The sequence below is a fragment of the Numida meleagris genome, chromosome 5 (assembly GCF_002078875.1).
Source record: "Numida meleagris isolate 19003 breed g44 Domestic line chromosome 5, NumMel1.0, whole genome shotgun sequence".
Classification (NCBI taxonomy): Eukaryota; Metazoa; Chordata; class Aves; order Galliformes; family Numididae; genus Numida; species Numida meleagris.
The window spans coordinates 11,881,085-11,892,937 of NC_034413.1; the positions used below are offsets into that span (position 1 = coordinate 11,881,085).

The 11,853-nt window shown below is 42.2% G+C and overlaps 1 protein-coding gene across 7 annotated transcripts in view; it reads left to right on the plus strand.

The window, feature by feature from the left end:
• The window catches only part of SH3PXD2A (SH3 and PX domains 2A), a 232,194-nt gene extending 220,341 nt beyond the window's left edge, over positions 1 to 11,853 (plus strand). For 6 of the 7 annotated variants that reach the window (XM_021399630.1, XM_021399631.1, XM_021399635.1 and 3 more), the window contains 4 exons: positions 2,299 to 2,630; positions 3,500 to 3,549; positions 5,885 to 6,004; positions 6,133 to 8,025. In XM_021399630.1, coding sequence (XP_021255305.1) covers positions 2,299 to 2,630; positions 3,500 to 3,549; positions 5,885 to 6,004; positions 6,133 to 8,025 — 2,395 coding nt within the window. Of the gene's footprint in view, positions 1 to 2,298; positions 2,631 to 3,499; positions 3,550 to 5,884; positions 6,005 to 6,132 lie in introns of all 7 variants that reach the window. The other variant, XM_021399629.1, reaches the window with a different exon arrangement.

Below are 11,853 nucleotides of genomic sequence, written 5' to 3' on the forward strand. Positions count from 1 at the left end.
CAGCTTCTGCTGAGGGTATGTTGCCCAGAGTTATGAACTGTCCAGCTATTGCCACTTCTATTCATTGGGAGAAACTGTGTGAGATCAGAGGTCTGAAGCAGCGGTGGTATATGGGCTGATCCAAACGCACACAGTTGGCAGGAGATCTAACAAGCCAGCACAGAACCTGTCTGTTGCTGCTTTTCTGATCTTAAGCATGTTAAGTCACCCACAAACTAAGATGGATGTAAAATGTTGTTTCTTGCTGATTTTGTACAATCAAGCTCTGTTGAAAGTAACCTTTGAAAGTGCAGTGTTCAGTGTGCTGGCTGACACAGCTTTCTCTCTCAAGCTAAGATCTTTACATTTCCAAATCATGTAAAGTTCTCTGTCCTTCCAAAAACAACAACAATAACAACAAACTTACATATGCAGCAGAAAGCACTGGTGTAGCTCTGCAGAAGAACCCTCTACTGCAAAAGCAGATGGAGCAAAAAGTCTTTGGGACTTGAAAATGGTACTGAGATGCCTCCCCATAATGGGGGGTATGGAACATATGGAAGTGTTTTTTTTCCTTTCGGATCAGTTTGTGGTTTGTCTGAAAATCCTCAAAGAGGACAGAATAGTGTAGATCCAAGTTGCATCCTGATACAGTATCAGTAGCTAGTTGTTGCGTATCTCTTAGAAGCCAAATCAAGTCATTATCACTTCATTACTTTTTATTAGTCTCCCTGCTGCAAACAAAGCTCAAAGCTCTTGGGATGTTTTTCTTTGACACCAGAATCCTTGGAAAAACTCATTGCTGAACTGTCTGAACAGGGAAGATCCCTTATCTTTGCCTTCATGTGTGACAGAGGGAAGCTTCTGTAGGGAACAGCAGCATCTCTGTTTTGTGTCCCTGTTGATCTAGATGAGAGGGGAGGAAAAGGCAAGCTTTTGAACACAGAGACCCTTGTGCTTCTTGCTGTAAGTACAGCGATTGTACTTGCTTTTGTACAGCAGGATACTAACAAGAGAATTTAAGGAAGCCAACATACAGTGCATCTTCCTGTTCCATCTGTAAAGTCCCAGTGCCATCCTTGAATGTCCAGATATGATGGATGAGCCCAGAGTGTGCCCTGGTGCAGAAATCTCACAGTGAATCCCAGAATCCTTGCTTTGCATGACAGTTATGCATCTGATTGAAAGCTATTTGATGATATTCCCCCACCCTCCCCCCCAGCTTCTTCCTCTGCAGTCTGAATTTCTATGTTCATTGAAGAGCCTTAGAGTCCTACTGTTTTAACCTTTGTATTTCCTGCAGATTTCCTGAGCACCAGGAATTTAATGGGGCCTGCTTTCCCACTTATGGTTCAAGCACCTGCCTTGGGTATCGTGAGAGATGAAAGAGAAGGGTTTCAGTGACTCACTCTGCAGCAAGTTAAGGTTTCATTAGGGAAGGCAGAGTTCATCCACATGGTCCTCCCTGGAGTCTGATTGTAATCTGAAATCCCTGCTGAGGTGTTAGGAATGGCAGGAGTTAGAAAAACCATCTTCCCAAAAGCCCAGTTGTGGAAGAATGACTTCAGTTTGAAGTGTAGCATGAGCAGCTCAGCCTGGTGCTCCAGGAACACATGCTGGATTCAGGTGTCTTTTCAGATTTCCCAGTTTATTTCTTCAAATAGCCCATAGCTTGTTTAGGAAAATGAGTTTCCATCAAAGCTGTTTTTTTTTTCTAGTCAAATTTTTTTCTTGACCTTGCAGTGATGGAGGAAGCTGCAGTGGTTTAAGAATCCCATACTCTCCATAAAAATAAAAAAGCTGATCAAACAGGACTGGGAGTTATGAGAAGAGGGGAAGTATTCATTATTATAATTACAAGGAGATAGGATTGCACAAGGGCCTTTTATGGAGCACATGTAGGGGCTCTGTGAGGGGATGAATTTCATTCTTATTTTAGCTCTTTTCCATTTTGAGTTGCTGCTTGGAAGGATTAAAATCTTTTACTCACTGGCTTGCATTTTTTGCTGTATGGAAGAATACTGAATTTTTCTAGTACTGTCTAGATGGGGCGTGAAACAAAAACGGTGAAGCTCTTTGTCACAAGACAACCAGAGAGACTCCTTTTCTATAAGTGACTTTTAACAGTAGTCTGCAGTTTGCTACTAGCTGAGCTGACTTTGAGATGTCAATAGGTAATAAATTCAGTACTCAGATCAGCTTTTGTGGTCTCCAAGTTTTGTTTTATGTCATCATCCATTAACGTTGCCTTTGTTGTTGCACCAGAAATGCCTGAGAAGGCTGCGATCAATGTGTTGATATTTCCTTTCGCACCTGCAGGTATCTTGGCAAAGAGGGCTGGGCCCCAGCTTCATATCTGAAGAAGGCTAAAGATGATCTTCCATCTAGGAAAAAGAACTTAACTGGGCCAGTGGAAATCATAGGAAACATCATGGAGATCAGCAACCTGCTGAACAAGAAATCCACCGACAAGGAAACTCAAGCAGAAAATGAGACCTCAGAAACACACATCACCAAGAAGGAAATCAGTTTGCCCATTCTTTGCAATGACTCTAATGGTAATGCCATGATGACACCAGACAAGCAGGCTTCCAAACTGGCCCAGGGATCTCCAGCCATAGCAAGGATAGCACCACAAAGAGCTCAAATAAGTAAGTCAGTAAAGAAGTGTGGATTTCTATTGGCTTGCGATGAATTGTTGTTTTCTGTCTTTCAGGGTTGGCATTACCCAAGGTCAGCTTAGATCCTGTGTATGCTGACCTTACAGCTGAGCCTGCTGTGTAGGTCTTTGCACTTGTCTGCAGATCTGCAGGAACTCCAAATATCTCGTCATTCCTTAATAGTGATAAAATTTGACTTTATACAAAGACTGGCGAATGCCTATTTATCTTAGCCAGTATGTGGTGACTTAACATTTTATTTCAGGAAAAGGTTTTTTTCCCCTCTTCTGAACGCCATGAAATGTGCTGCACCCCAGCCCCAGTAATGCAGAAGATGTGGTGGTGTGTTCAGATCAAGGAGACCACTTGCATCTTATCTTGCATTCGTTTTGCTCTTTTCCTGGGATCAAGTTGCTATAATTTTTGTACTACTTCATCTGCAAAATGCAGATGCTAATGCTTGTCTGGGCAGGGAATGGTAAGATACTTCGAGAGAGGGCAGTATAAATGTTACTAATACAGTGGATTATTTTTACTGCTGGGGGGGGAAGCTAGATACTAGGCCAATTCTTCACTGGCTTGTCTCCAATGGCCTGGTCATTTGCAGCAGAACATACAATCCACTACTTTCTGGCAGTGATTTCCTCTTAAATTTGCTAGCCTAGCTGAGATGAATAGCAAAGTTACCTTAGTATTTCTAATATATCCTCATAGTTTCCTGCCTTGTTTCACAAAGGTAGCTTAAGTATTTCAAATATTGGTTTCTAATATTCTCATTGTAACAGAGGAGAGCTGCTGAGGAATGTGTTTAGCAGTACGTAACAAGTTAAATAAGCTTTCCCCCTCTCTTTCCTGCTTAGGTTCTCCGAATTTAAGAACAAGGCCGCCCCCACGAAGAGAGTCCAGTCTGGTTTGTATTGTTTTACAATGTGTAGTAGCAGTGGGCGTAGGTGTGTGGGTGCTTTACAGTACAGTTGTACTAAGTGTGGGGCACTGGGGCATATCTGAGACATCCTTTATTTTCGTGACTGTTTGTTTTATTGTTGAATAGACCTAGATATCCTAATGTTAACTGGGAGATTTCTGTTTTTCAAAATGTTGCCCTAAGGAAACATTGAACTGTTCTTAAATTGCAGCCACCTCCCATATGAGAATATCTTGATGCTATGTTATGTCTGAACCTACAAAAGGGTCACTTTGAGTCCTACTGAAATGAGTATTTTGAGAAGGAGAAGCTCGTGCTGAACATGAGACAGTTACTGGGAGTTAGATATAAGAAGCCTTCACAGCTGAGGATGTAGAGCTCAAACTGATCTGACCCAGCAGTTTGATACCAACCCCTCAACCATATGAAGAGTTGGTGGCAAGATTATTTTCATGGGAAAATAAAAGTTTTAAGAAGGGAGAACACTGTAAACCTACTATGTCCTGTGAATGTGCATTAAAGCCTGTTTGGCTGACTTAGAAGTTGTGAAGTTCTTCTGAATATCTTCTGCAAGGACTCTCTTTTGACCTTAAATGATAGATGACTTGTCTTAACACTTGGGAGTGTCTCCTCTCCTTCCATTGCTCCCATCTTTGAGGTGGCTAAGCTTTACTGTTGTATATGTTTAAAGTGACTTGGGATCTACTGGAAGGGTCTGGGCTACAGGAATAAGACCTTCTATGATCCTTTATTTTCAAAGCTGGGAGTGTGGAATTTTGGACCAGTTGATGACATTTGGACCATCACCTTAGTAGTCCTCATCTGAAGTAATGTATTGCACAATAGTCACACTAATTTCTTTGTAGATAGACAATACATAGTATTCAATCTTTGCTATACCTTTTGTGATCAATTTGTGTCACTTGAGGTGCCTCTCAAGCAACTAGATGAGTATCAAATTAGCATTTTTTTCTATTTCTCTTTATTTTTGTTTTGATGAGACTACCACAGATAATCCCATACTGAAAATAACAATGATAATACATGTGAAACCCTAAGCAAGTCAGGTGTTTCCAATTATCATCTTCAAATTCAAACCATCCTGTTATCTGGCAGCACTTTATTATATTGTACATATCCTATATTTCAGAATTAGTAGTGCTGAAACATCCAATTATAACATTGTTAAACACTGTTCTTAAGATGCAGTGATGCATAATCTGTGCAGTGCCACATGCTGTGTGTGGTGTAACAGATTGTTAGTTACGAGGAAATCTTAGAAATGAGGGTGTGAATAAGCACAGTACGTAATTTGCCTTTCTCCCATTAATGGCTTAGGCTTGTATTGTGTCTGTTGCCTTCCAGTGTTGGCGGCAGGTCTGACCTGTCTTCAGGAGATCCTGCTGTATTGGAGTCTTAGTGTTTGGACCCAAAGCAGTGCAGGAGCTGTGAAGCTTCACCATCATCTTGTCTTCTGGTAGATGAGCAATGTGCTAATCTGAAAAGCTTCTGATACTGAAATTCTTGAAGGGACTCTTGTCCCATTTATCACCTTAAAAATATACAAAACCCTTTAAAATGTGACAGCTTAATGTAAAGGCACATAGCTTTTAGAGGAGTCTGATATGCTACCACAATGGCTGTAAATATCTTATTTCTCCTGGAGCCACTGTACAGTTTAAATGCAGGTTTTGTTGTCATTTGGATGTTGGTGTTGAGTAGAAGTTCGGGGACTATTACAGAGAGAAACTGGAATCTTCTGGTCCTATAGTGAAGTTCTTCCCTTTCTTCTATCACTTCAGCTGAGCAAAGCTCTCTTGTTTCTTGTTGCAGCGGATGCTCATTCAGTCATATCATTGAAGAATTCAAATTGTTTAAAATCTAGCAGCATATTAAGAGCAATAATTCATTAGGATTACATTTTATAGTAGTATATTTGGCAATAGGCAGAATCTATCATGAGCCTGTTGTAATGCAGTTTTCTGCAGTTGTGACAAGTCATCCAAAACTGAGTGTTACTGGACAAAGTCTCAGAGTAAATGGGCTGTTGTGACTGATAGAGCAGTTCACACTTTATGCCCCATCAGTAAAATGTTTTACTGTTCAGGTAAAGATTATCACACTTTTAATAGCTAGCAAAAGCATCTTGAACAGTGCATATTTAGAAAGCCTTCTCTCTTGTGGCCCATCTCTTTCGGAAGTTGCACAAAAAGAAAGAATTCAGTGAAGAGCACATCTGAGAATGCAAATACTTGTTCATACTGCTGTTCAGCCCACTGCTTTTATGGTTTAATTAAACAAAACTTCCTATTTGCCATAGGGTTTTCAGTTGCCCAAACCACCAGAGCCACCCTCTGTGGAAGTGGAATACTACACCATTGCAGAGTTCCAGTCGTGTATCTCTGATGGGATAAGCTTTCGCGGTGGACAAAAAGCAGAGGTGAGCCTTAATAGTGCAACTGGAAAAACAGTGCTTGGCTATTGCAGGGGACAGGATTGAAAGGGAAGGAGCGAAAAGCAATTCATTGATATTTTTGTCTAAGTAATGTGTTCCTTATCATCTCATAGGTTATAGAAAAGAATTCTGGTGGCTGGTGGTATGTGCAGATCGGAGAGAAGGAAGGATGGGCTCCAGCATCTTATATTGACAAGAGGAAGAAGCCAAATTTAAATAGAAGAACTAGTACTTTAACCCGCCCAAAAGTTCCTCCCCCAGCACCACCCAGTAAACCTAAAGACTCTGAAGAAGGAACGCCTGGAGTGGTTTCTTCAGGGGATACCCAGGACTCTCCCCACAAGCTCAAATATGAAGAACCTGAGTATGATGTTCCTGCCTTTGGCTTTGATTCAGAGTGTGAAGTAAATGAAAGTCATCGTGAAGAGGGCACTCCTGAAAAACGACTATTTCAGCCCCTCAAACCCTCTCCTGTGTCATCACTTCAGAAAGCAAAGTTCAAAGTAGGAGAGTCTTCAGAGGATGTTGCTAATGAAGAAGAGACCATCTACGAGAATGAGGGATTCAGGCGTTATGTGGAAGATGCTTTGTCCAATAAGGAATCTAGTGGAGACTCTGATTCTCAGAAAAGCTCCTCTCTCTCCTTGATTCGAAGGAACTCTCCATGTTCCATCTCTCCTAAATCATCGTTTGTGAAGCCCAAGATGGAAAAAGACATTCAGCCCGATCTTGGAAAATGTCACTATTCCAGGAGTGAGGAGACAAAACCAAGATCAGCTTCAGATGTTGGCTTACGTAGCATGCCAAGAACAGGCATGAAGAAAGAGCCTGGGCAGAGTCCTTCCATTAGAGCAAAACCAATTGTTAGGCCCAAACCATTCCTGAACAAGGCAGATTCTCAGAGTCAAGAAAAGATGGATATCAGCACTTTAAGGCGTCAGCTGAGGCCAACTGGGCAACTCAGAGGTGGACTTAAAGGTTCAAGAAGTGAAGAGTCTGAAAGTCCACCACACACAGCTTCTGAAAACCACGATGATCACGTTAGGAGGGGCTCAGCTGACCTCATTACAGCTCCTTCCCGTGGCATTTTCTGCTCTAGCCATCCCACCAAAACTGAGCAAGAAAATGATTCCAGGTGTTTCTATGTGACCACTGACTCATACCAGAAAGTACAGGATTCTGAAATTTGCTTCCCAGCAGGTGTAGAAGTGGAAGTGCTTGAAAAGCAAGCCAGTGGGTGGTGGTACCTGAAATATGGAGATATGGAAGGCTGGGCTCCTTCCCATTACTTGGCTCTCCCTGATAACCAGCAAGAAACCATGTCAACAGAGACCGACACCTCATTTGCCAGAAACAGGAAAAATGAAAACAAATCAAACAGCTTAGAGAAGATAGAGAAGAGGGTTCAGGCTTTGAACACCATCAACCAGAGCAAACGTGCAACACCACCCATCCCAAGCAAACCTCCAGGTGGATTTTCAAAAACATCAGGACCCGTAAAAATGAGGAATGGTGTGAGGCAGCTTGCTGTCCGGCCTCAGTCGGTGTTTGTGTCTCCCCCACCTAAGGATAACAACTTGTCATGCTCCTTGCGCAGAAATGAGTCTTTAACAGCCACAGACCATCTTAGAAATGTTCGTCGGAATTCTTCCTTCAGTAATGCGCGGCCGCAGCCTGGTGATGCGAAGGGAAAGCAGTCTGAGAGGTCAGGCTCTGAGGGTTCAGAGACCACCTCCAACCTCCCAACCCAGAGGAACGGGATCCCTGTGTCCACTGTCAGGCCAAAGCCCATTGAAAAATCCCAGTTCATCCACAACAACCTCAAGGACATCTATGTTTCGATTGCAGACTATGAAGGGGATGAGGAGACTGCAGGGTTTCAAGAAGGTGTCTGCATGGAGGTCCTTGAAAGGAACCCAAATGGCTGGTGGTACTGCCAGATCATGAATGGTGTGAAGCCATTCAAGGGCTGGGTGCCCTCAAATTATTTGGAGAAAAAGAACTAATATTACAATATCTTTAACCTCCCTAATTTATACTGTTCCTGCTGTGTACACGTGGAAAAAACAATTGCTATACAAAAAGACCTTTCCCATGTGTCCCAGTTTGTACAAAGGGACAAAGGAGTCTATGCTGAGGACAAATCTGCCATGTTCTGGAGAGGTTTGTGGGGTTAACATGTTGTAAGCAGCTATGAGGAAGATGCAGCAGTCAACTGCCTTTTTGTGAAGTTGTTAATAATATTGTATGTGTAACAGGGTATGACATCCCATCTTTCCCGTTATTGATAGGAAACCAAACGTGTGCCTTTCGTGAGAGAAATACACATGCATCTCAACTTGGGGAGTTCTGTGCCAAACTCTTACAATCTTGGCTCCCTTTTCTCCTCATTCTTGTCCATACGTGGAATACCCAAGAGTTTTGGATGTGTTTCTACAACTTGCAGTGAGAAGCAAATGGAATCTTCTGAAACACAGAGGGACTCTAATCCTTTGGAGAAGCTTTTTTTTTTTTTATTATTCTCAACAGTTGGTTGGTCCAGAGTTGGAGCCTTTTCATCGTGGAGAGATTTGGTCTCTGACTTCAGCTGTGTTTTGTTGTTACTGCTAACTCACCCGAAATGGCAATCAGGTGGTGCTGGTTGGGGGGGGCTCCTTGTTTCCTTTCTTTCTGTCTTGTTCTTTGAGTTGATTTCAGGTGTTCTAGGGCAGCAATGCCTACTGGTGCTTGTAAAGACAAACTTACAAACCCTATGCTTAAGCACGTTTATTACTTTGTAGGCTCCCTATTTAGTTCTGTGCCTGACTTCTGCCAGGAGATCCTGGTTGAGTATCTTTACAGAGAGAGTTTCTCAAAACTTATCATAATATCAAAATATACAAAAGTCCCTTAAGACACTGAAGACATGGCTGTCAAATGCGTTGCTTCTGCTTTTTTTTTTTTTGCAATCTGGTCCAAATCCAAGCATACTGACTGCTAGCAGGGCCCACAAAGGTATTAGAAATAGCTCTAACCTTCTGCAACATCAGTGTTTACAATGAGGGGGAAAAAAGCCATCAAACTCGGTCTGCACATCCTTAATTTGTATATTTTTGGGGAATGGTTTTTCCGTGTTTTGTTTCTTTTCTGTGCATTCTGGGTTAACATTCTTTTTTTCTTTTTTTTGATCTTGGTTTACCAGAAGAGACTTAAAACTGAAGTAGGAGCCAAATATGTGTTTCTGTTCCCACTTGAATCCAAGAAGTACACTTGTACTGGAAAGTGTGCCGGGGCTTTTCAGGCACAGAGATTTAATATCAAAGCAATTAAGTCTAAAACACATTAACCAGGAAGCTGCCTCTTTTAGTTCCATTTCTGTTTGCTTTTTTTTTTTTTTTTTAACTCCTGCTTTGAAACGCGGCATCTGGTGGAGATAGTGTGGTGGGAAATAGGAGAGGCATCCATTGGAGAAGGCTTGGAATATGGAGTTATTCTTGAGGTAGCCAACTCTTGTACTGTAAACATTGTTGGCCAAATCCCTACTGTACTTGAGAAAGTCTTGCTTTTTTTTATTTTTAAAATGGTTCTGTTAATCACTCAAAATCAAAATCTAATACTTTTAAATAATAGGCAGTATTGTATGTCTGTTTTAAGGGGAAGAGGCATACTATTTCACTACTGGTTTACACAAAAAGATACATGCCCTTTTTTTCCACCAGAGCTTCATACCAATTTGGCTTGGAAGGTAAAGATTACAAAGACTTTAAAATAGCTGGGATCAAGGGTCTGAGTAAAATAGCACAACAATATTGTGTGTTACCGGGGATGTTTCTCTGCCAAAAAAAAATTATACAATTTATACGTTGTTCTTGTCTTTATTCTTAATTTTTTTGGGGGGGGGGCTTGGGGTTTTTAATTGCTATGGTAATACTGAGAGAGTTGCCTACAGCTAATCTGTCTGATGTCCTTTAGGTGGCTGAAACAACATCGAAGTGCCACAACTGGCTACAGACAGTGCTGTGGTCCGAGCAGCTCTCAGAATCCAGACAGGGAGGGGAGGGTGTTTGGGATCCCTTTAAATTGTGGTGGCAGGAGAAGGAGGTGTATCTGCACAACAGCTCGTATCAGTGTGCAGGGTCCTCTTTGTACCTTACATCTTACTATATAATATATATGTATGTATCCAGTTGGCTCCATCTTACTGGATGTCTATCTGAGGCATTGTGGCCCTGTCTCATACTTCTCCCCATTTTTAGTTGTACTAATATGGTTGCAGCCATAAAAGACTGCTGGAGCTGTTGTGAGATTATAATAGAAGTATTATATTCTTCTGCTGGACAGTATTAAATAGAGCAATACATAGAGTTATCTGCTAGACTGCAGTACTAATAGTAGTGACTTAGTGACTTGTATTAATGTTATGATTTATTTTAACAATAATGATGCGGAAGTGGTTCATTATTTTGAATTAATGCACTTTAACAATACAAGAAACCAAAATGGAAGCCAATGCAGAGAACTAAGTGCATTATTTAAAGGTGCAGTATATAATTATCATTTTCTTGAAGCACATATTTATTAAGAATTAACTTATTATTTAAAATATTCTAAAGTTGTTTAGAGACATTCCCACCAAGTCGTCTCTTTGGGGGGATGTAGAAGCACAGCTCCCAGATCTTCTGCATTGAGCCACTGAATTCTCTGAGTATGGTGCAGAGTGATGTGAGCCCCCCACCCAGGGAGAGGAGAGCAGTGCACAGTTCAGATGGGAGAGCCCAACTGCAATGAACAGTTGCACTTGCATCCAGCAAAGCTGAGCCCAGAGCATCTCTGAGCTGCAGGAGTCCTTGTACAGTCTGAGAAGGAAAAGCTGCTTTTTGTGGCCATTTGTGATGCTAGGTGCCACATGCCTTGCACGATGCTGGCTGGCACAGATGGATGGTGCCTGTGTTATCACCAGGCTTTTCTCGAGCATCAGCCCAATGCACACACTGGCCCAATTCCTCCTTCATCCCATCTTGAAAGCTTTGTGGGGGCTGAGGAAAGCCAGAGCCAATAGATGAGGCTGCAAAGCCAGTGCTGTTGTCGCTGTCCCTGCCCTTCTTTCCCACCTGCACCCACAGAAAAGATGGGTGCAAATTAGCTGCTTGTTAGCAATGAGTGAGGGCTGCTGCCTGGCACACTGGGCTTCACACCCAGAAGGAAGGCTCTGGTTTGGGCTTCCCTTTGATGCTTGTACTTTAAAAGGGCACTGCCAAAGCAAATACCATACCCCAACAGCCCCCAAAACTACAGTTGTTGTTTTTTCTTTGTCCTCTCCTCTTGCTGTCATCACAGGTGATTTATTTTTGTTATTGTTTTATTCTTTCAACTGAAAGATATCAGGTCAATTTTTTTGTTTTTTTTTTTTTCCATTGGCAAGCAGCTAGTTCCCCAAAATTGCAAGCCATTTTCCTTGTTAGCTGTGAAACAGAGGGAAAGGCCCTAAAGTCCATCAGAGAAGCTGACAGCAGGGCAGAGCTGGAAGTGGGGCTCAAAGGACAGTGCAGTGCTGGAAGCGTTTTAGCTCTTCTCTGAAATGTTCATGTCGCCTTAAGCTTTATTGACTAAATCTGTCAGAACTGACACTGGATCAAGAGCAATATTTAAACATAGCATACACCTCAGTGGGCACTCAATGCAGAAATCAGTAGTACTGTTTAAATCTCCCTCTTTCTGTCTGTTCTTGAACCAGATGGAAGAGGAAGAGCTCTGCGGGGCCCCGGCCATGCCAACTGCAGCAGAAGGGAGCCCTTGTCCAGGGGAGAGGCGGCTGCTGTCACCACTGCCCCCCCCCGTCCCAAAAGCCTTGAATT